The sequence below is a fragment of the Schistocerca cancellata genome, chromosome 2 (assembly GCF_023864275.1).
Source record: "Schistocerca cancellata isolate TAMUIC-IGC-003103 chromosome 2, iqSchCanc2.1, whole genome shotgun sequence".
Lineage (NCBI taxonomy): Eukaryota > Metazoa > Arthropoda > Insecta > Orthoptera > Acrididae > Schistocerca > Schistocerca cancellata.
This window is the reverse complement of record NC_064627.1, coordinates 439,525,512-439,551,695: the sequence shown is the minus strand read 5'-3', so window position 1 is coordinate 439,551,695 and position 26,184 is coordinate 439,525,512. Positions and strand designations below refer to the sequence as shown.

General features: G+C 40.3%; 1 protein-coding gene across 1 annotated transcript in view; it reads left to right on the top strand.

Moving 5' to 3' along the window:
* Positions 1–26,184, top strand: part of LOC126154853 (G-protein coupled receptor GRL101-like) — a 373,478-nt gene that overhangs the window by 182,107 nt on the left and 165,187 nt on the right. Inside the window, exons 13-19 of the mRNA XM_049916191.1 lie at positions 5,799–5,918; positions 9,251–9,362; positions 9,521–9,595; positions 9,764–9,907; positions 10,003–10,074; positions 18,606–18,677; positions 21,264–21,335. Coding sequence (XP_049772148.1) covers positions 5,799–5,918; positions 9,251–9,362; positions 9,521–9,595; positions 9,764–9,907; positions 10,003–10,074; positions 18,606–18,677; positions 21,264–21,335 — 667 coding nt within the window. The remainder of the gene's footprint in view (positions 1–5,798; positions 5,919–9,250; positions 9,363–9,520; positions 9,596–9,763; positions 9,908–10,002; positions 10,075–18,605; positions 18,678–21,263; positions 21,336–26,184) is intronic.

The window sequence follows — 26,184 nt, the reverse complement described above, 5'->3', positions numbered from 1 at the left end:
AACGTCAGTGCAATTGGCCGCTGTCCGTCGCCGTTCATCGCCGTTGCCATCACCCAGTAGTGGACGAGTGGTACACATCTTCTTTAACACCGGCATCCATATACCGTTTAATTTGACGCCCTCCTCCTTTCGGTTGAAATTATTTGGGTGTTTAGCGATTTCGATTGCCTCCCTGTAGAGCCTTTTGTAATATCCGCTCGTGGCCGCTAGTACTTGCGTCTCCTCGAAACGAATATTGTGGTTCCCTGGCTGGAAAGCATGCTCCGCAACAGCTGATCGTTCCGTTTCTCCTCTTCTACAATTTCCCTTGTGCTCTTCCAAACGTTTTGAAACAGTTCTTTTAGTGGTACCCACATAAACATCACCACAGCTGCATGGGATCCTATACACTCCAGATATTTCCAATGGTTTGCGAGCGTCCTTGGCAGGTCTAAGGTATTCCTGTATCTTCCTGGTGGGCTTGTAAATTACGACACGGACACGGAATTTAGCGGCAGTCAGTAGCGAGCCAGTGTGTGTGTTGGACCTTTCATCGAGCTACGGACTCCCTTGAAGATGTCTCCCGCAGTCGGAGACGAAACGTTGAGAATCACCACAGAATTCATCAACCGACCACGGCATAACAGCCCGGATAATTATAATGGACAATGTGTGTAATTGTTATATTCAGTGTGTTTCGTTTACGATAATATAACATCCTAGATGAAACAGATATCTTTATACACGTAAAAAAGAATTTCATAATTTTCTTTTCCAGAGGTGAAATAACCTCCTAAACAGAATTAATGCTAATTATAATTTAATAACTTTACTTTTTTACTAATTATATTTTACATTTATTACCAATAAACGAGAGAAGAATATTTCAATCAAACGATTGAAGTGGAAAAATTAAAGTAACATCTCCAAAAGCATCTACAAAAAACCCTCTATGAGATTACAAAAATAAATTGCAGGTAAGTACTGAGCACTACAACTCGTACAATAAAGCATTAATTTGTGACGGTATTCGAACTAATGATGATATTCAGAGCATGTTTAGCTTTTGTGACACTCTGTCTCACAAATTTTTTAAGCCATTCCACCAATTTCAGTAAGTGAGCCTCTGGTGGCAAGCACAGCATCCAGTCTGTTTTCAAGCTGTGTCCACTCTCGACACATCGTATGCGCAACTGTGGCGATGTCAGCTGCCATTTGGTTCTTTAAATTACTGATGTGGCTGACAGGCGTTTGATAGACTGTTTCCTTGAGGTATCCTCATTAGAAAGAAAAATTTCACGTGACCTAGGTCAGCGAATTGGACCACATCTGCCATCCCAGTGATCTGGAAGCACGTGGTCTAGAGCTTTTCGCTCAGTCTGAACCATGAGTGTCGGTGCACCATAATTTTTGAAAACGACTCTGTATTGGTGGTTAGCCAGTTGCGTTAACGCAAACGGATAGAAGATATCAAGGTAGCTGTTAGACGTAAATGATTCTTCTGAGAAAAGGAATAGTCCCACAAATCGATCAGCCATCAAAAAACACCTCACTACAGTATTCGGATTGCGTGCCCCATACACATGCTATGTGGCTTCGTTAGACAATCCTCTTCTAAACGGTGGAGAACGTCCACGGCGAACTGCATACGTTGTGGCCTGTCGTTTGGTTTCAGTGTATGCAACAACTGCAACTGGTATGGATACATCTGTACACGTTCCCAATGGACACGGTGCATGGCCGCCCTACTGATTTGCAGCTCCTGGTCAACGATCTAAAGCCAACCGTATCTGTTCTGTGTTGGCTACACTTGTTCCAGGCGGGAGTATGTTGCTTCACTTCCACGCTCCTGTCTGCATAAAATTCCTGTACCACAGGAGTATCTAAGCCCGCGATGGTAGTTTGGATGTTCCTTTGAACCTAGGTATCCGTCTTGGTGTCAATAAATCATTCTGCACGTGAGGCTTTTCTTGAACGGTTCCCATTATGCTACACACATGGAACCTGGAACACACACAAACAAAACTAAGTGCGTTCACCTGTCACATAAGCCAAATATTGTGTGAATATGTTGTTAGTTTGGGTGCTATAAGACTTCGTAGTTGTAGCGTTACTTTTGAGACGCTCTGTGTTACACATTTGCAGTGGCTGATCGCGTGCTTTTTTACAACCTGATGTCTTGTGATGTTAAGCACTTAAATATGTTACCTAGACAAATGCATTCCCTAAATGTCATTTCTCTAAATTAATTACTTTTTGCTGTTGCGATTTCTTTCGTCAGTGTATGAATAGCGTAGGCATCATCATCATCAACATCGTTAAAGTGTTTAGCCTAACAGCTTGTCTGGGTACCTCCCGTACTCGCAGGTCTACAACCCCATGCTTTCAGACGAACCTCCCTCGCTGATGCGCTGCAGAAATGATCACTACGACTTCTTTTGTACTCACTTACTTCATCATAACACTTACGTCCGTTTACAAATTTATTCGTACATCATCGATCATTATTTTATATTCACCTGGACGTCTCTTGACAACAAGACCACATAAGCCTTATGTGGACAAATGTCGCAGGATTGACTACGTAAAAGAGATGCGGGAAGCAGTTGTATCTTCGTTCCATATTTTGTCTTGCTTCTTACGACGATTGTATTTTTCTAGATATCAGTCTGATATAATTAGTTTCTGTCATGATGTCGGCATCTCTATTCACAGTTAAATTGTGTGCGAGCTATTTAATGTATGAGTCCCGTACATGAATTTTATATCCTTGCTGCTGGACTGCAATTACGTAGGTACTTTTATTTTACGACTATAATCCCAGCAGACTTTATGTGGTTACTTCACTCGTCTTTTCTTACCGTATTCATTCTGTGTCTAATAGTGATGTCATCGCCAGTAAGTAAGAAGCGAATAATAAAGGATTGCATTTCCCTTACTGCTATTCAGTGTGTACATAGGAAACGATGTAAAAGATAGCACTGGGAGTTTCTGGGGAATAAAATGAAACCGTTTGTGATTTGTACTCGACGAGATGAAATGCTTATATGTTTGTTCGATTCTGTTTACCGCACAATGTTTGGGCGACTCATGGAGCCATTTTTGTCAGTTCCTCTGAACAGGGCTCTTGTGGAAATCGACTTCTGGCTCACAGCCTCTCATCCCGGCATTTCATTCTGTGGAGAGGAAGTACTTTACATTGTACGAAAGCTGAATGAAGTCAGACAAAGGATAGGTCGACAGTAATGTGGAGGCATTGTTGTACTTGGAAATTGTTTATTTTTTCGTGACTATTTAGATCTAACACTACAGCAGTATTATAGCGAAGTCTTCGACTTCACATTCTTCAGAGTGATAGTTTCGACACTGGATCGTGCATACGTATCTCCTGTAGCGGGAAGTAAGTTTGTCGTTGTAGAAATCTAGTTTGTCAAAGACGTCAACATCAACAAAATCTTCTTAATATACCAACTACGTCAAATTGTGGGTTGCTAGCAACCTTTCACGACATACACTCTTTCTCGTTCCTTTTTCCACCAAAATGTGGTAAGCTTTTTAATTTTATACTGCCAGGAATGACACTAGGAAGACGACCAACCATCAGCTACATTGTCAACCCTGTTGCGCGCAGCTACTGATAGAATCCGAGAATGCAGGACTGCGACGATTGCTGTACGTCACACTCGTACGTCCATGACACACGTATGAGAAGCAGAGGGAAGAGGGAAAAGAAAATAATCACAAACGCGGAGAAGGACAAGAGTTAGAAAAACACTAGAAAATTCCGCTGATGAGAAAGGAAACAAATAGTAACCGTCGATGGCGGGGATTTTAATCCCGCAACGAACGACGGAAAAGAATTTGACGTCCGCTCCGCCCCATTTTCGTGGCGGCAATTCGTCGTTGCTGCCGTGACAGTCGGCTGATCCGTTATTTCAGTCGCTTCCTTGATTATGCTGTTCCAGGGAACACGAGGCAAATACGTAACTGAGTTTTAAAAAAAGAAGAAATATTTGGTTCCCTGTTAGGGACGCTCAGCAGGGGCAAATTTGTCTCCTGTCAGGCTCTTACGTTGCCAATATCTGCCGTGGAAGGTTGAAAAATGGATTGATGTACCCAGAAAGTATACAGCCTGCCGTATTCACAATGAATCCCATATTGCAGGCATACGAAGCTCTATCAGCTCATAGCGACGTAATGGATACTTTATGCTGTTGCAACTGCCGGTAACATCTTATGAGAATTAAAGGAAGATATCGCGATAACTCAAACTACAGACCGCAGTGACTCGTCGTTAACGCACATCAATTTGAGTGCAGCGATCTTCTAATACACAGTCTACTATAATAAAAAAATTCCAATTCTAAGCTTAACTGATATGTGGCTAATGGTAGGAGAATAGACTGGAAAACGGTAAGTCCAATTTCCCGACCAAACCGTGTTGGACATGAGTTTGTGCTTCTTCTTTAACAATGCAACAGCAACCCCAGCGTAACATCTCTTTGATTCATTAGACAGTGTGCTTTGTTCGGCGCACCATAAATGCTTTTAGTGGAATACTGAACCACATAAGACAATATTTCTCCACAATAAAAACCACCTCTGATGATCCCAATGTTTTCTGTGGTTTTATTCGTATATGCTAAGTTACTTATTCAAGCAACACGTCGCTCACATATCAACTTACCAACAACCTTGTTAATGGCATCCAACATAAACATCCTCAGGTGGTTCTTTAGCTTTTCAGTTTGTGTAAGGGTTTGACTAATGAACTGAACTACATCAACACGAAAAAGCAACATGTCTCCTTCAGCAGTTTTAGTGAGCATTTGCTACCACCATACTGGGAAGGTATTACTGTGTTTATTACGTTGTCTATGATGAGAAAATCCACTTCACATCGATTATATATCTTAATGGTAAAGAATACATTTGGTTGCAACATTTATACTCAACAAACATATTAAATGCACCAGCTTCAAAATACTTAAAGTGCATCACAAAGTATTTTGATACGAGACTTTCGACAAGTTCTATATTAATAGTAGTCATCCTTTACCAAATCACTGACTCTGAAGTGTTTGAACCCAAATAGATAACTCGTTTTCATCGATCACTAAGACTTACAGAAATAACACCGAATCTATGGATAATATCAGGGTCTGTTTCTAGGGTGTTGGTTATTACTTTAACACAAACGTAAAAGTGGAAGGTAGACTTTTACTGACGCAAACGTAACATTGGAGGGCAGACCTTTACTGGGATACATTAGTGCAGTATGTTATCAAGTGAACAGGGACCCATATGTTGGCAACGAATGACCTGTACCTTTCACGCTGTACATATGCCATAGTAGCATATGTAGACATTTGGTGTTGCTGGCATGTGGCTGTGACTTGATCAGAGTGTACCAAGAGTTTAATAACAATGTTTCTGACTGATTATCACCACTTATTTTTGGAATCAAATTCTTGAATGACGGAACATGTTTGGAGTTACCTCACATCAGGTGCAACAGTAATGTATCATTCAGCAGAGGCACATACAGTTCTGGTCTTCCCTGCCATTCCACAAACGCCTTCTTAATGAAAATTGCCGTCACACATTATTTATTACATGTAAGAAACAGAAGTTTTCAGCTAATACAACAGGCGAATACGGGCAATGAGGCATTAAACCGTAATTTTTGTCGTCAGATAATGCATTTTTGGCCAAATGTGTGACAACTGGCATTGCATACTGAAGACTGATGCGGTGTTATAACTTCTCTGTAGGCCCCGTTCACGAACTAAATATTTTTTTTTGTAATCGTTTTGCAGAGAATGTGACGTGCCCAGAGGACACATTTAAATGCAGAAACGGCCCGTGCCTCAACATGTCACTGCGCTGCAACGCCTTCCTGGACTGCAAGGACACTTGGGTTGACGAAGACGGCTGCAGTAAGTAAACACTGGCTGCCTCACAACAGCCAGTTAACAACAAGCAATGGCCTAAGTCGGTTAGGTATTGATGTGGCATTATCCGTTGTCACATCTGCAGAAACAGTATCTCACTGAACTGCTGGTTGTGGCTCACCAATTTCAGAATAATGTAATAATTATTTTCTTTCTCTGTTTCGACCTGTTTTCTAAATTAAAATACAAACACCCTACAAAATCATTCATTTTCTTTGTCGGAGGTGCTTCTCTGTTTGCAGTATACTATCATATGCTCACTGACCGGTTTACCTTGTTTTTCTGTCCGAGCACGAAAATCTTTTTTATAGCATCTCTCATCTTATAAACAAATAAATTACGTATTTTTTCCCTAAAAATATACCTTCACTCTAACGTCTGCGGATCAGATGCTTTAGTGTTTCTAGAATTATGTCTTCATGGTGGTCTTTCTCCTTCCGTAGTAACATATTTATTTAGTTTATTTCAGTGATTTGGTACAAGTATCACAGAAACGTCAGTCGCCCCTACTCAATTGATGTCTCCACGTTCTCCTGTACTTATCTGTTTATCGGAAGTAACAATCCATCTTGATTTACACAAAATTTGATTTATAGGACATCCGGAACTGAGAGGCATGATTAATAGAGTGACATCCACTTCAGCTGTAATAATGATCTATTCTGTCCACTACCGGTTTTGGAAGTTAAAATCCCTTTTTCAGGTACGTAAAACCGGGGAAAATATAATACAACGCATGTGTAAAAACCAGAAGAACACACTAAGGAAAAAAGGAGACTCAGTAATTGTACTTGGTTATGCATTACAAGCGGTCGGGCCACTCAGTTCAAAGGCTCCAAGTCACTGCATCTTGGGTGTGACTAGAAAAAAGAGGAGAGATCCAAATAACCAAACAGACCTAAAAATGTAACGTCCGGTATGGCGGGATGAGAGAAAAAACAAACACAGTGCTCACACTGTACCGCCTGTTCATTCATTTTGCCTACGAGCCATTGTCTTGTTCCCTAATACATCAAATATTTTTACATGACTGGGAGTTATCCATTCTGACGGCCTACCACAGCTGGCTTAAGTGTTATTGTTCTTTTAACTGAACTAGTTCAACGATCGGACGAGTCAGTCCCGATTTCGAATATCTTCGTTAATACCGACGTCAGTTTTCTCCCTCTCGCACACATTTGCGCCTGCGCCACTCCGCGCCTCCAGACCTTCTTCGTGACCTTCCGTTCAGTCTTTGCTAGCGTCCATAGCGTGCGGCTGCTCGATAGCGAACATATAAAGTACGCTGTTGGGTTTTGGTTCGTTTTCGCTTATTCCTACCTTCTACACGTTACGTGGTTTTTCCAGATGTGTTACATTGTCCCCCTCCTCACCTTTTGTATGTTATGGTTTTTTTACGCTTATGAAGATGGTATTGTAACACCCTGAAACAGGACGAGGAGTGAATAAATCATTGTTAGTACTTAAGCGGGTGACATTTTAATAATCGTCTTCATTTAGTTCTGTATCCGTGATTCTTCTTAGGATTCTTTTCTTAGGAAATATATAGATTTCCACACTAGTTACCCGTAAGCATTCACTGGCATAAAAGCATTCGTCCTAGGTGATACAGTTCTCATTGTAGATGTTTTTTGTCAATCCATGTTCGGTTTCTACGATTCGATTTTCGCCAACATTTCCTCTAATCCCGTCTCTTGCACATTCCTACCGACATAAGTGACTTCGTATCTTATTGAATCACGTGTATCTCAATTTAAGAAAATTTTTAGTTCAGATCTGTTGTTTCTCATGAGCTCCGTGTTTTGTGCTGAGAACCTGAGGATTATTTGTCGAGCTATGTGTTTCAAGAGGTTCATTTCTGTGGTTAATTCTTCCTCACTTTTTAATAGTGCCGCCATTTTAACAAAAGTGGGATAGTATCCTAAGGATTTATTTCTTAACTGCGATGTTGGGCGTTCCTAACTATCACAGAATCTCTGGGACACAGTTGCCACCGCCCCAAATTCCCTGTCAATACTGTTCAAATACTAGAATACCGACACCTAGACTGCAGTAAGCAGGTTCATATATAAAGTTTCAGGACCGCTATGCAGAGATGAAAGGTCTCACACTGGAAAGACCATTGTGGAGGCTGCATTAAACAACTCTTCGGAGTAAAGGCCATAAAAATATAGTCAAAAGTGTTCAACATAGGAGCGAGATTATACTCAAAATATTCTATTTGTTTTTACCCAGGAACTCTTCAGGTCCATCCAGACCCTGCAACAGAAGTTCGTAGAATTTCTCGTGGAACGACAAAGGGTAGCGCTGCTTTTCATTCTTCCGGAACATTCTCCATTTTCCGAATTGTATTACACAGCTGAAAAAAAACTGACAAAAGAAAGTAACCTAGTGATTCTCTGTTACACGAGAGCAGCCATTTCAGAGTCGGGCTGTTCATCCGGTTCTTCATCATAATAGCTAAATCATATATCAATTGATGACAGTTGAGTCAAAATGGTTTAAGAAGTACTATTAGTTTCGTCACATTTTAGTCACACCTTTAGATAGCAAACTGTTGACCTTTCAATTCATAATGAAATTAAAACTCAATTAGGGAAAATAAAACGGGTCACCTTTCTTCCTACGTGGCAATGGCGTTACAAAGCACGCGTTCTGCTATTGACCCTTACGGAGTTTCAAGGACACTGTGTGTTGAAAGGTCAGTTGTTTGCTATCTGAGAATGTGACCAAAAGCGACACGAAACCAGTCGTGATTAATAAATCCCTCTGGTGCTGCTACTGCTGTTTTTATCACCTGAAACGTTTCATTACAGCTGTGGTTGCCCATAATACCAAGTGATTCGTAACTAAAACCAATCTTAATGTTTCTCAAACTAATAGAGAAGACGATTAGGGACCTAAACTCGAAACCATGCTGTTAGGACAAATGGTAACTCACGCCTAAACAGAGTACGTAAGACCACTGTCATGTACCTTAAGGTACTGGATTACTGTCCAGTACACAGTCAAAAGCTCCATACAGCTCCATACAGCTCCATAGCGAAAGATCTTTTCTGTAATAGGTATGACAATGAGATATCCAGACTAGGGATTCCGTCTAAAAAAAATGAATAATTGTTTCCCTTGTAGTAATACAGAGAAACGTTCATCTCTAAACAATCTGAAACATAATCATTCGCGACACAGATTTCAGAACCGACGAAAGGTTCGACAGAACAAACGACAAGCGAGTTAGTATGTTTATAAGTCAAATAGTTTAAGGTACATTATTTTGCCACTCTGCCGGTCACCAAGCAAATGAGTACTTATTTCAGCGTTCCAGTGCTCCACGGAACCTCGATGCGTGTGCCACGACACAAAAATCAACTGCACCAGCCTTGGCCTGACGGAGTTCCCGGCGGTCATTGAATTTCAGATAAATCGCTTGTAAGTACTATTCAGAACATTACTTGTTCCTAAATAACATTTAGTGTAAAGACTGCGAGAAAACTTTGTAAATATTCCTACATCACGTCACTATTATCTCGCTTAAAATCCAGTTATTTGTTTGTGAGTAAGTAATGGAGTAATTTTTATTTTCACAGTTATATGGCAAATAATTTGTTGAATGAGACACTTAATGAAGATTCATTTTCGAAACTGGACCGACTTGTCTACCTGTAAGTAACAGAAAAAACTACTTTAAATGGTAATGAGTTATAACATCTGGTTTTGCGCAATGACTCACATTAGCTCTGGGATTTTATATTTCACAGACTTATTGACTGTAAACGTATAAATACGATTTCATATGTGAATACGAAATTTGATGAACCATTCTGTTCTAGAGATCTGAGGAACAATAGTATATCTAGACTTCCCGCCATGATATTCCGCAATCTCTGGCGACTACACATTCTCAACTTACAAGATAACCATATCTCCGTTATAAACAACGGTAGCTTCTTCGGGTTGCCAGATTTGCGCACACTGTGAGTGACATCAGTTTCATAACTTTTCCATCAACTTGTTTGCCATATTCCCATCATAACTACTCGTAATTATTGAATTTTCTTCCACCTTACAGCCATCTACAAGGTAACGGAATAGAAGTCTTAGAACCAATGGCTTTTTACGGACTCTCGTCGATTACAACGTTGTGAGTATTGGTAATTTAATATCGTTTTCTATTGTCAGTAGTATTTGGCATCCTGTCTCTCGTCAATTCAGACAATATAGACGAAATATTTTCTTACAGCCATACTACCATTTCAGTGCACAGATTATGCATCCAACACACGCGTGGTAAAAGCATATTTAATCCTACATCTCCGTTTAAAGAAACAAGCTGACCTACTACATTTGTGTGAGATAATATCTCCAGTCTTAAATGAACGCTTATCTACTTCTGGTACATGTTATGAATGCTCTCCTTTCTTTACTTTATAAACCACAATCTCCGTGACAATCGTCTACCTGTTTTCACGAAGAATAAATGACTAGAGAATGTCCATAAAAAGTAACGTACTAATAACATACTAACAACTATAAAATAAAGCCATACAGGTTATGTAATCCTAAAACAGTTTCAAGACTTGCTGAATGAGAAGGTTAAATTTTTCAACAGTACAACTACTTCGTACAACGAAGTCGCAAAAATAACATTTACCTTGTCAACACATTATCATGCAGAAGACATTACGCTGATGTTGTACATACAAACTCAGAACTATGTGGGATATATTGCACCACAAAATCAGTCGTTGAACACAAAAAGAAGGACGTCTATAATTTTCTGAGCTATCGAGATGATATCATTAGTGACGAAACGGCACAGAAGTAAACAAGTTCATTTGCGCATAGTTTTATTATGTTATTTAGACGCCGGTTAATTACTCCTTCATAGGCAATATAAAGTTTGGTAGGTCCCTACCACTTAGTGTAACGATATCTGTTTCGGGTTTCGACTTCCATATAACATAACGGAATAGAAAAGATACAAACAAATCTGGAAAAGTCAATTTCTGCCAATATTGATTTTCGTTGTGTCGTTTCAAGTTCCTATATCAGTGAAACGGTAACTTGTTAAAAATATGAGGGCGTGCTGAAAAGTAGTACCTCCGAATCGTTTTTTTTAATTACTACGAAGGTTATTAACTTTCTGCATCTTAATCCTCCAAGTCTACGTATCTATTTCTCTACATAGTCATCCTGGCAACGAACACGTTTCTCCCAACGGGACACTTATTTGGTGATACCATCACTGTAGAATTTTTGACATGGTTGTGGGAGCCACAACCTCATCTCTGATGTCACCGCTTCATCGGCATCAAAGTGCAATTCTCGAAGGTGATCATTAAGTTTTGGAAACTGATGAAAATCGGTTGTGGCTGAGTCGGCATTGTATGGATGGATGATCGGTGACAGTGAACCCAAACTGTCGGACTGCCGCAGATATCGCAGCGCTCGTGTGTGGTCTGGCATTGTCATGCTGCTGGACAGGGTTCTCCATGTGTGGGCGGACTCTTCGATTTCGAAACTCGTTTGCTGCACACTGATTCTCACGCGCCTACATAATTACGCTACACACCGCCCTGTTTTAGGCTACAAGTCGGAGCCCTCTAGCGGTAGAGTGCTACAAGTATGTAGACATGAAGAATAAAGATGTAGAACGTTAATAACATTTGTTTTATTCGGAAAGCCTTAAGAGTTTTCACATAAAATTTCGGCGGCATTACTTTTCAACACTACCTCATGTATAATTCTGCAACTATTTTACGAATGAAAAGGAAACAAATTGCGCTCTGTTCCATTAAAGAGCAATTCGTTTTATTTTCGCTCGTAAATGTGAAAATCTTCTATTATAAGCAACGAAAAGATCACTTTCGTGAGCTACATGCGCAAATTAGTTTAGGAACATACCTTTCCAGAGAAAAAAAAAGTATCGATGACTCTCCAGCGAAACATTTAGGGGATATTGTGCCAGCTAGCATGCGAGATTGCTGTATCACGGAACTTTCGCAAGTATTATGTCACATTAAAATTTCCCAAATCCCCTTTACTTCTAATAAGAGCAATATTTAACGTCATAAATAGTTAGTTACATTGGCTGTAAACTACTGTTAAATCGAACTTATGCGCAGAGTGTGCTAAATTTTTTAATTATCGAACTGTATTGATTGATTTAAGTAGAGATAGCAATCACACACCTTATAGTCTTGAGACATGATTTTTTATTCCAGCAGCAAGATTTATGACCCCTGCAGGCAAATCATCAGATTGCAGGCAATCACAGGAACTTTTATTTATTTTGTAGACCACATGTAGCTAAAGGCTGGCACTGTGGTGCTGCTAAAAATAACTAAGTGGAGACGGAGTCTACCTAATTGGTCACACAAATGTTGACCATCGTTGTTATTTTGGTTAATTATACATCATAGAATCCACAAAATTACGAGAAATTCTCTATTATTGATTTTACAATAATGGGAAAATACAACATTCAGAAGTACTAGGTTTTAAGTTGTACCAGTTTTGCATACCATTTAGGTTCCTTTCGAAGTATGCTTTTAGAAGAGTTCCATACCTACATGATAACTCTGCAATTCACATTTAAGTACTTGGCAGAAGCAAACAATCATATACAACCTCTTGTTCGTCGAAACATCCCTACTTAAGGACTGGGAAGCTACTGAGGTCTCACCAATCCTCAAGAACTGAAATCGTTCCACCAAATTGCAGATCCATTTCACTAACGCCGATTTGCAGGAGGATTAAAGAACATATTATGAACCAGAGGAAAAATGCTTCCCGACGTTTGCGACCGAGCGGTTCTAGGCGCTTCAGTGCGGAAGCGCGCTGCTGCTATGGTTGCAGGTTCGAATCCTGCCGCAGTCATGGATGTGTGTGATGTGCTTAGGTTACTTAGGTTAAGTAGTCCTAAGTCTAGGGGACTGATGTCTTCAGATGTTAAGTCCCATAGTGCTTAGAGCCATTTGAACCATTTGAAAAAAGTTCCTGTCGGAGCACAAAAAAATGCAAGTATGTTCCTGTTTCTTTAAAAGACTCTGAGTGGAAAAGGGGGTACCAGCTGCCTCATTCTGCCTTCCTCAGCACTTCCAAAAATTTTACCAAAAATTTGGGCATGCAAATATATTCGCGCTCTTTTTAACACGCAACTCACATTAAACTATCACTAGCTCTCATAACTGCAACTTGCTAAAACCCATTAGTTCATCGCTGAAAGTCGTTCACATCCATGCACTTGCACTTGCCCATTTTCAGTCACTTGTCCAGCCCAGCTCATTGTCATTATCTCCTTGTGTGTGCCTCTCTCTCATTGACTCCTGTCTCACAGCCACAGTCTCCTTCGTTCTGTACTACTACTTCTACTACAGTCTCCTTTGATTGTCACTGTCTGCCTCTTACTATCATTTACTGGTACTATCTCAATCATTCATTCCCACTGTTACTGTATCTTCTCGCTTTCATTACCTCTCTCCTCCTCCTTGTCATTGTCATAGATTCTGTCTCTCATTATTGCTGACTCTCAACCACATCCACCTTTCCTACTCCTTATTCCTCCCCCACTTTAATTGTCTCCATCACTCTTTCTCTAGCACTGTTCTTTCCTATATACTATGTTCCACTTCCAGTGTGTCCCTCTCTTTCTCTCACAATGCCATTGTCTCATTCGCTCTTTCTATACCACAACCATTGTTTACTATCTTCCAGGCTTTATTACTTTCTGTCTTTCTTCCACTGCCACTATCACCATCTCGTGCAAAATCAAAAAGAATATATTCACATGCCAAAATTTTTGGGAATATTTTGAAGGTGCCATGAAATTCAGAATGAAGCAGCTGATGCCTGACTTTTCGGTGGGAAAATTTTAAATAAACAGCCATACCTTCGCATTTTTTCCACTGATTGTGGCATTTTCCACTGGTTTTCTTTTTTCCATCCTGTAGCAGTTCATGTCACTCATATGAAGAGAATTCTATTGCTCAGTAAAATTTTAATAGTTTATTATGTGTAATTGAAATAAGGCAGAACTAATTTTACGCCTAAGCCTGAATTTCAAGTACGGAAAGATTTTTCATTTACTTCAGTACTACGAAATGGGATTTCCAGAACCCTTCTGATGATAACGGAGACGTATTACGGGGTCTTGGAACCAACGGCTCAGTTTTGGTACGAAGAAATGGTAAAAGAACGTTCATTCCTGTTCTCTAAGAGGCCACCCATGAGTTGACAGTGCCTCCATAAACCCCGTACCGTTCACTGTAAACCGCATCAAATGCAAAGAAACCAATAGATTTGCTCTATTTGCCTGAGCTCGAGGAAATGTGTAACATTCATTTTTTGACTCTGTACTGTAGGGTAGCAACACTAAGAAGATTATTCTGTTGGACACACAAATGGTTACTAGCCCAATGGTTATGCTAAACATTTGAACCTATCTCTCTGTCATCAATAGAACGCGAAGTATAAGCCCCTGATAAATCCCTTTTTCATGCGCGGTGTTTTGGAACATGCTAGATACACATTCTGTTGTATGCGTACCGATTACATCGAAGAAAACGATTTATCGGCGAATAAGTAACTCGAATTCAGAACACATCGTTCTTGTGGAACACAACTAGCTCTTTATTATCGCGAATTAATGATTGCTGTCGACTGGGGATGCCAAATTAATTACATATATGCACTAATCAAATTGCGTGCCAACGGAGTATCGCCTCAGTTGTGCAACTGGATTCGTGATTTCGCGTCAGAAGGCCACAGTTCGTGCATAAGCTGTCTGCCGTACCTGATCAGTGCAACGATTTAGGAGAGAATCTGAGCAGCCCTCCTTGGTTATTTGCAGGTAATGCTATCATTTACCGTTCTGTAAAGTCATCAGATAATCAAAACCAATTGCAAAAGATTTAGACAAATATCTATATGTTGTAAACAGTGGCAATTGACTCTAAATAAGGAAAAGAGCAAAGTCCTCCACATTAGTAGTAAAAGAATCCGCTAAATTTCTGACACTCAATATATTATACAAAATTAAATGCTGTGAAGTCATTTAAATGCTTCGGTCTTACAGCTACAAATAAATCAGAACGATCAAGTAATAATATTGTGGAGAAAGTGAACCAAAGATTGCGATTTATTTGCAGAAACTTAGAAAATGCAACATTTCTACTAAAGAGACTGCCTGCATCACAGTTGTTTGTCTTCAGCTGGAATATTGCTGCGCGGCATAGGATTCGAAACTAACAGGATTGACGGAGGACATCGAAGACGTTCAAAGTAGGTCACCTCGTTTTGTATTATCGCGAAACAGGGCAGGGAGTGCCACGGATATAATACGCGGATTTGACCGCCGATCATTAAAACAAAACGTTCTTTGCTGCGGAAGAATCGTCTCATGAAATATCAACTTTGTTTCAATAGTGTGAAAATACATTTTGGTGCCCACCAACATAGAGAAAATGATCACCACAATCAAACAAGAGAAATCAGAACTCTCATGGACAGACGTAAGCGTTCGTTTTTGCAATGTGCTGTTCGAGAGCTTCAAGGTAGTTCAAGAACACTCTACCAGGCATTTAATTGTGAACTGCAGAGAAATCGTGTAGATGTAGATGTAAAAATATCAAGCGTAATAATTAAGAGTATCAAGGTATGAGATACAGTTCGTTGCTAGAGCAGAATCTTCGACCTGTCGGTTTTCTTTTTCGAGACACTTCGTCAAACAAATTCACCTTAAAGATCGCAAATCTGGTGGATTGTTATTTCTCACATATGCTTCAATTACATATGTGTAGATAGTGACTCATACGTCATGCATCTAATCGCCGTCTTTGTGATGTGATATGAAATGAATAATGTAACAGAGTATTTCGCACAATCTCTTGGTTCCTATAATGGATAACTAACCAAAATAAAACTAAATATAATAATTCATTGCATATGTTCAGTAGACGCAATTCAGTTAGTGCCTTCAACAGCACTGTCCCATTTGTTAGGCATACGTTGTCCAGTGAGTGAGTGAGTCGACTATCTGATTATGAGTTTCTTCTGAAAAATATGTACGGGGGCTAAAGCAATTTTAAAATTTCTATTTGCAGTCAGATCTGTTTACAATATTTTACATTTTTTTGTAACTGGAGGTTATTATGTTTATCTAGAGGATAATAAACGGGAAAATTATTGTAGCAGTCCCAAATATAAGTGGATGTATCTGAAAGTGTTCGGAATCCACAAATAAAGAAGTATTCAAGCATAAAAAAATCATCGTCTCAACATCATCATCTTCTGAACGTTATGCCGCGCAGCTGCAAAACTTCTTCTCTGTTTTGTTGTTTCTTCATCATTTCTTGGTAATTGTGGCAAGTATTTACCTCCAATATATATGTTATACTAGTCCGTCTCCGTAGCTAAGTGGTCACCGTGTGTGACGATTATGCAACGCACCATGGTTCACTTCCCGCTACTGCCAGGCATTTTCCTTGGTGTGAGGGATGCAATGGGGTGTGGTAAGCGGGCAACGGCTGGGAGAGGTCTGTGCTGACCCGGCGCCAGTCCACCTCACATCCAAATGGCGTCATTGGCGGGGGATGTCACGATGTCCGGTTCGGATAGGAATGTCCAGACATGAATAATCGACATAGCTCTATCTTTAGTCAGATATCACAGTATTTTGTGTCTTCGGCTTTCTCTCTTTGTTTTTGGACAAGTTGTTCCATTCCACATATTTGTAAAAAATTTATAATGTCCAAATAAATGTCCAATACGTTTAGCTTTCCTTTCTTAAATAGTTACTTTGATGTTCCTTCGTTCCCTGATTTCTTGGAAAACATCTTCACTGAATTTTCTTTGTGTCCTCCCAAAATTGCTTCTAATGGTTTTCCTTTTTTCTTCAACAGTGTCTAACTTTCATATCCAAACAAGAGCACAATCTACAAAAAATACTTTTACAAACATTAGCAAGAGGTTCCTTACAGCAATACTGGAAAATAATTAATGTAAACAGATACCTGAAAATCCTTCGATTTCGAGCTAGTAATGAAAGTTTACAGTTTAACTGACTGGAGCTCATAAACACAGAAATTCATAATAAATGATCGAAATGTCCTGATCATGCTTCTGAACATCGAGCCACTGACTGTCGCACCTCTCAAATGACGCTTTCAAATGGTTCCGCAGGTCTCCATGGCAAGCTGATGAACCGTGTCTGCACCCGTATGATCAGTTACACAGATCAATTGCTTATACCCCCACAAATAATTATCTGAAGAACTGAGATCGGGGGAACGTGAAGACCGGATCTAGTCATCCTATGCCTATCCATCTGCCATTACAGATACCAGCCAGTGCAAATCGAACACTGAAATGTGCTGCAGATCCAACACACATAGACCACAAGGATCCTCTTATTTGCAGGGTGCTCACTTTCTAGGGTGATCTGAATTAAGTCCCTGTAGACAGCACCTGTGTAGCGTGCTGAGAGAAAGTGTGGCCCTACCAAACAGTCACCTACAATTCCAGAGCATACTTTAATCTTATGCCGATGTCTAGCCTGCACTGTAGCATTGAGGATTGCGATCGGCCCATATGTGATGGTTGAAAGAATTTCATTATTCCAGCTCTTCAAAACGTTGCCTCGTCTGCAAACAAAAATGAAGAGACAGACAACGGATAGGCAGTTTGTGCAACAAACCATTGGAAAAGTTCTACCGTGAAGGGTGGCGGGCAGGAGAAAAGCTCTGCAAACGATGAAAATTATACCTATACATGAGGTGCTCGTGAAATATCCTCCGTATTGAGCTTGGAGATGTACCACATGCCAGGGTCATTTACCCTGCGCTGCTATCTGCCACTTCTTCGACGAATGTAAACAAACCTACCTTACAACACAATGCGATCTGGGATACACTGAGTTAATCGGGTTCATAGATAAGTGAAATTGTTGCTGTGTATCTGGAAAATCATTAAACGTCAGTTTTCAATAATCAGTCGAAATCGAAGAATTATAAGACATATATTTATGTGAACTTTTTTTTCTTGCTTTGTTGTGAGAAACTTGTCCCCAAAGTTTGTAAAACTATTTTTGAAACATCACATATATGAACCATACGATGATTTTCTTTTCATTTTCTCTGCTACACAACTTCAGTAATAGTGGTCTTATTTCGTTGAAAACAGGTTGTGCCATTGCAATTTGTTTTTCTGACTTGTAGAGTGCAACTGTTTCGTCTGAAATAAGGTGCTGAAATAGCAAAACTTATCAACGATGTCTATTAAGACAAGGGATGTCAATCTAGATTGTAACTGATTATTGGGGCCGGACGACCTGAATGTCAGTGAAGTTGCTGCGTGGAAGACAATAGGGTATAAAAATATCATTTCGTAAGTACAGCAAAAGAGAATAATTTTGACATTAATTTGGAGCTGAGCACAATAGTATGACGCTGAAAGCACCTCTATCCTTCTGCTGACGTCCTGACGCGGAGACAATGTAACTACAACACTAATGCCCTTTCTACTCGTAAAACAGGAAAAAATAAGGGAAATATGCGAAAAAATCAGCAATTGAGGTTCGGAAATATAATCATACTCCATGTCGCAATATTAGAACATAGCACAATTACAGACTGAGTTTCGCGCTTTTATGTACCTGAACTTCCTTTTTCACAGGGACCTGAAACACCAGAGGATACGTAACATATCTCGCAACGCCTTCGTTGGGCTCAGAAGTCTCGTCGCCCTGTAAGTATCTCTCCCTAAATGTAACATAAACGTCTGCCTTTAAACGTTAATTACGTTTTAGTTGTCAATTGAACAAGCAGATAATGGAAACGAGACATAGAAACTGAATATGAGTAACATTCCTGTTTATACTTTCGAAATAAAACGTATTTAACACACATAAATAACAGTCGGTACGAAAAATTCCTCATTAGTCTCTCCCGAAACAGGCGGAATCCAGTGCCGAAACAAGCAACCCTTTTCCCGTGTGGGACATCAGTTCCGTTGTATTCTAGTGTCTCCGTTGAAAGATATTTCTAGACAAGAATAGGAAACTGAAACGGACTGAATGAGAAATGCCACGACCCCTACTAACTCTTGTTTCTCCGTGACTGTGACGAAAATGTAGCTATCTGGTTATGTTCTGCAACCACTGATGCAGTATTATTAACTCGTGTTTCCATTATTTATCAGAACACAGGACTGCGCGTATAAGTCTTTCGTTCATCATCTGGTCATTTATTATGGCTAAGTCTATCATAAAACAATTTACAAGCTGCAACATAAAGTAAAACGTATCGTATCATAACTTCATTCTTAGATACCATAGATAAACACGTAATATAAAATAATTGCACATAGTCTGGTAATTAAGAAATATATCTTGCTGCGTTCTTTGTAAGGACTGTTACCATAAAAATTTCATTATCATCGCAAGCACCAGTGTAACGTTATCTTCATGTCACATCTAAACGTTTTGACATCTTATTGTGCAACACTGCCTAATGGGAGAGCAACCAGTTAAAGTAAATATGAAATGAACATTAATTGCGAATCAATAATGTAGAATAAAGGGTACTTTAAACTTATTGGCTACGGTATAGTGATTACGGTGGCTTGAAAGAAGAGATATCAGAGGAATTTCTAGTTAAAAAATCTGGATTGATGAAACGGTTTTCTACGGGAAGCAATGCCAGGAGGAATGCTTGGCAAAACAATTCGGCTTCTACCCATCACGCTAAGAAAACTGCTTATGTTCTAGAAAGTACAAACATCATTCTACGTCAAAGCCAAGCTTGCGAGGTGTAGGACAGGAGTAATATTGACGGACCACGGAACTTGAATCACAATAAGAGAATGATGGAACGGACTCAGATTCTGGTGTACCATTGCAGATCACATCGAACTCTGCTACATGTGTTACTCGCTTTACATTGCGGCAGACCACAGCTGGGAAGGGAAGGGAGTGGGCAATCATTGCCATGCTGTGTTTTCTACAGTCGTAGGCAAGAAGTTATCAAAAGGCATAGGTGTATGGAATTCGGACATGAGGTGAACGACATCGAGTTTAACTGAGAACAGCATGTTCGAAAGGAATAAACGAGGTCTAGGAGTAAGGGAGCGCTGGAATTTGATTTATGCCACCCATTGTCAGTTTCTGAATTAGACTAAAAGTGTGGAATTAGAAGGTATTGGTAGAATCAATAATTTGATGAAAGCATCATTTCCGTAGCAGACATGCTGTTTCAGTGCCAACCACAGAAAGTTTCGTGAAAGGACATTTTTATTGTGTTGCCAAAGCAATGTGAAACATATAGTGGAACTTCTGTAAGTGTACATACACTTTTTGTTAATTTGAATATAATTTAGAATTCAAGCAATTAGTGAACCTGTTGTCTGCAAAAGCTTTTCTAATGAATAGCCACCCCTACGCGGAACAAAATAAAAAGACTTTCTAAGTTACGTAGCGGTCAATTCCAGAAACAAATATTACAGCTGCTTCCCGGGATGGCGCCCGCCGTAGACATATTTATAATAAGCTGAACGCGTTTTGAATTCGACCACTCGAGCAAAATAACGAAAACGTGCTGCTCTGACAACAGCTGGTGAAGTGTTAACTGCACGAGGCAGGTACAATAATAGCTAATTCCGGGAAATAAGCTGGTAAATAACTTAATATACGCAAAACATAGGAGCCTCCCCGCCACGTGAGAAATGTTACAATAGCACTTAAGAATCTTAAAAAGTGCAAAATTACAATTTCACACTACTCTGGTTGATAATTAATTTTCAACGTATTTTAAGCAGGGAATAAGTCAGTGCTCTAGAAGAACATTCCAAGCCGAAATTGGCCTGTGTCGGTATGACAGTATAGACGCCGCAGGCTTGTCTCTTACAAACAGCATAATCCTCGATAATGAAAGGCAAAAACTGTCAAAGGTTTATGAGATATACTCGCTCCCGAGTCCAGTGCACATATTCACGTCGTGGTGTATTATTCTCTATCAAATCAAGAACACTGTCTTCAATTGCTTTTTGTTGAAACTAAATGACACAGAGGAATTAAAAGTAAGTAATATCATCAACAAACCACACATGATTAGAAAACTAAGTAATATCATCAACAAACAACACATGATTAGAAAACTAAGTAATATCATCAACAAACAACACATGATTACAGAACAGACGGATCACAAGTGACACCAGCACATAAAATATCTTATTTTTGTATAAGCTTTCTTGAATATCATCATTTCTTAAAATGATTGTTACCAAGAAATAAGGACCGCAGTTGTTTGATAAATCTGAAAATTACTGTTTCAGTGACCTGTCTTTCAACCACATATTCTACCTTGCAGACGGAGCTTTGAATGGAATGCCTAAACTGGAAACATTGTAAGTAATTGGCCATAAGATTATAATATAGTTTTAGTACATTTCATGTTTGCCTCATGTGCATTTTGAAAACTATTTATCGTGAAGTGTCACGCTCTCTTCATCAAACAGGCAATAAAATCTTCGCGAATTTAATTTAGATGTTTTGAATCTAAAACGATTTTGTCTCGTTAGCCCTTAAAAACAAGTCCCTATTTAACCCTCCATTTGGCGCGGGCTTCCCAGCAGTGACATTGGATGCGGTGTATCAAGCTGATCATCGATTATTCACATTTTTTATGGTAATTAAACACATTATAAATGGCAGTTACCTTTACAGAAAGACCATGATGACATATGAGCAAAACAAAAATAGAATATAAAAATATTTATCAGTGAATTGTCCCATTATCACTACTGGAGTGTGGTAAAAAGTGAGGTATTTTACTGCAGAAAGAGCAAAAAGGTTGTGCATATAGTAGATGGACTCTTTGTAAGGATATATTGTCGGCAACAATACATTGTCAGTATTTTTTTAATTTTTTAATTTTTTTACTGTGTGAGTGTTAAACCCTTGTTTCTTGAACCTTTACTTCTTGACACCAGCTCCATTTTCTGCAATTCTGATGTCGCCTTTTCTTCTCCACGTGTTAGGCTAGTAGTATATAAAATACCGACAGCGTTTTCTGATGGCGACTTGTACGAGGAATTGTACGAAATGAACTTCAGTGACGACCTAGATGAAGAGTTCACGAGAAAGGTCTGGCTACCATTTAAATAGGGTCAAGGGACAAAAGGCTCCCATACATCCATTAAAGCCAGTCCTAAAGTTCGCTACGTTCTCCTCCAAATGGAGTGAGTATACATGGACTTCGAGGCAGTGAGAATCAAACATTTCGTGGACGTTCAAAGGTCCTTTAATTGCTGTATCATAGGTCACATAGCAAAGAAATTTAGAGAATGGGAAATAATTTACGCCGAGTATTGTAGGGTGTGTGTGTGTATCAGGCGAGGAAGGAACTGCTAGAAGGGGAGGCGTCTGGAGTGTTTGGCATACGGAACATCTTTACAGCAGGCAGTTCACACTCACTGTATTTCACAACGTAACGTCACAGATATCGCACATGAGCACGACAGTGACGACGTACATGCCGAAGGAGAACGTATCTGCATCGAGCATGTCGTAAAGTCCGATTCCAACACAGTGAATAAGAAGTGTAAATCGCCCTGGTCCAGAATACGTATCTGGCACTACGCGGTTGCATGGTGACAATAAATGGTCATCATGGCCGAAGTTGGTATGTAAATATGCTCTCTGACTCCTACTCTTTTGAATGAAATGTTTTACAAGTGCTTACAGGTACTTTAGTACGACACACTACATATGCAATGTTGTTATACAGGGTCAAATGGACTACAACGCTTTAGGCAAATAAAGCATGGTTCAAATGGCTCTGAGCACTATGGGACTCAACTTCGTAGGTCATCAGTCCCCTCGAACTTAGAACTAAGTAAACCTAACTAACCTAGGGACATCACATACATCCACGCCCGAGGCAGGATTCGAACCTGCGACCGCAGCGGTCTCGCGTTTCCAGACTGTAGCGCCTAGAACCGCTCGGCCACTCCGGCCGGCCAATAAAGCATGAACTGTATAAATTTACAGACACTCAGATTGGGCTGGCTTTACGTTTTGAGGAGGTAGAGTGTAAGGTCATCCATACGGAATGTAAAAGTGAAAAGGAAGTGTGCAACTGTACGTCAAGGAGACAACGAACAAGACGTGCAGCATCAAACACATCCTGCGCTATATCGGCTGCAGAAGAGCATCAGCAGACTCAAGAAACCAGCTACTTATGTCTAAGACACATAAGGCTCAAAACGTCAGACCGGTACTAGGACCAGATACACACACGAACATGCAAACCATCAATTCACCACATAGTACAAGACAACTGACAAGTGAAAGCAGGTAGATTTCAAAAATAACTACAGACACCATAGAACAGTGGTCGTCAGACTTCTCTGCTCAAAATCCTATACTGACATTGTGGGGTGACACCTCGAGCCGCATACATAACTACATAAACTAGTACGTTCTGAGCCTCCCAATTTACTGTGTATAAAAGGGGCGCGACAAGTTGCCCACCGGTCCCCAAGTACTGATCGTTGAAAGTCGACGCCATTCCGAACTCTTCGCCTCAGTTCTTGTTTTCCAGATTGCTGCGACCCTCAGTGACCGCAAACTTCATACCCTGTAATTGTACAGCGAAGTTATGTTGCGTTGTCAATCTGAGAGGACGATTAATTGATTAATAGCGGTAACTGTCCTTTTATTTGAATGTATAAAGCGAGACACAATCACGAATGGTTCCTGTAAGTTTTGGAAGTCATTTTTCTTCTGCTCATTGCGTTGTATCACAAGAGCCTTCATTTATTTTCATTTTCCTTACTACACGTATGTACTCCTTCAGCAGCTACTAAACTTTAACATCTGATAACAAATGGAAATGTACATTAGGAACCAGCACCGAATAATTTTTTTTTACTATTCGCTACTATTGGCTGATAACAGCACCAAGCAGGTGCAGAGAGTCAGGTAGAGCAGACCTTGAACGACACAATATACAAACCCAGACATCGATCAAATTCAAATAAGAAAGAAACTGAACAAGTAGACAAAAAATGGCTCTGAGCACTATGGGACTAAATTTCTGAGGTTAACAGTCCCCTAGAACTTAGAACTACTTAAATCTAACTAACCTAAGGACATCACACACATCCATGCCCGAGGCAGGATTCGAACCTGCGACCGTAGTGGTCGCATGGTTACAGACTGTAGCGCCTAGAACCGCTCGGCCACACCAGCCGGCGAACAATTAGACACAATATCGAACAACATTATCTCTGTGATTACGGGATCCTAGAGGAGAACTAGTACATTAACTGACTAGAACAACGAGACATCTTTTAAACCGTCCAGCGTTTCAAACCACGCAAAATTCTCTCATAAGAGGGTACAGTATGCTTTCAGACTGAATGATCTTAAAGCCTGAAAATCTCCCGACTGCTGCCCGCTTACTGCTTGAACCCCTTCGGCAGATTTCAAGAGGGGAACAAGTGTATAGAAGCCTTGTGAGGGAGCAAGGGCGCATAGTCTTCGAAACGATCAGGGTGGGTATCAAATGTCTTGTTTCCACCAAGCACATGTGAAGCTGTTCCGACTGTAAGGGTCGGTAGGCTTTCATCCATTCGGATGTGGGATGCCGGAACGTGGAACACAGGGGTAGGGACCCGTCAGGAACCCTGGGTTCTAACGAGACAGCGTTAGTGAATTATACATTTTATAGCTATGGTTTTATAATTGGATCGTCTTCTTCGTGACAGCAGCGAGAAGGGCGGAGGACGCAGCATGCAGCAGTGGAATATGCAGATGCTCCCAGCTCAACAGTCTCTCGACGCCGTCGGCGAGGCCACAGCAAGTAACGCCCGAGGGGCGTCGCCATCCAGGGAAGCTGGCCCAGCTGGTGGTAGTCATTACTCGTCTGTCAGTGTTTCTCGAAAGTGCGACGACGCTTTTGACTAGGGCACACGCTTGGACATCGAAGGGACTGTGCGAGTAAGCTTCCAGCAACTCTGCACTGTTGGTGATGGTGGGGCAGCGCTACGTCATCGCTTCTCCACAAGAGAAGGGCCGTACCCTCACAGATAAAAGTTAAGGTGCAGCAGTGAGAGCGTGATAGTGATTCATAATGATTCAAGCACTATCAGTTTTTTCTTCAGTAAGCTAGTGATTGAAGGCTCCATATTCACAAATGGTTCAAATGGCTCTGAGAACCATGGGACTTAACTTCTGAGGTCATCAATACCCTAGAACTTAGAACTACTTAAACCTAACTAACCTAAGGACATCACACACATCCATGCCCGAGGCAGGATTCGAACCTGCGACCGTAGCAGTCGCGCGGCTCCAGACTGTAGCGCCTAGAACCGCTCGTCCACTCCGGCTGGCCCATATTCACATCGACAGCTTCCAAAGGCTAAGTCCAGCAGACCAGTCCGGCTGCAATCTCGAAGGTAGTAGTCATCTTGCGAATGACAGTCAGCACATCACAGGTCCTGCCTCGAAATCGGCTCACTACAGTTTCAACGTAGAGGGGCTCGTACTTCAAGTCAGAAGCATGGATATTATGTCTTGGCATGGATGAGTGAATGTAGTGTAGCCTTGTTTTCTGGGTTTGTCAGTGTTCTTCACTGCAACATTTGTGTCTCAGCTGTGGCTTTCAGCTATTCAGATTGGCGTTTCTGCAATGCCATCCGCCAGAAAGGCAATCTTGTGTAAGACTTACATGTTATTATTATGTTATGTTCTCTTGACAGCGAGGTCATACTGCTGAATTGGCGATTCAGAAAACTCGCTCGAGCGCTGTGTGGCAAGGACCTCAGTTGTGTGCCACGATATTTGCGGAATCTGCTCTTCCGGTGTAGTGTAACGACGTAAGTTTCTTATAAATGATTTTCTTTCGACATATGACCATGTGTGGACTTCGTCACCTACGTCAGTTACAACCCACTTCAAAATTATTTATATTCTTTTTAAATTGTCTCAGAATGGTTCTTGAACGAAACTGTAAAACACCATTTGAGTCGTATGCACAGAATTACGTTACTCGGGCCAATTCGTTTTCGTAAACTTTTTCAATTTTAGATGTCGTTTGTTTCTCCTCAGAAATTATATTGATACACGTTGTCTTGATTTATCGATATTAGAACCACATTGAATAAACTTTTTGAGATTCACAGTCGCGATGAACGCTGTCAAAATTCAATAATCTTGTCAAATATATTATTAATTCATTCACATAATTCT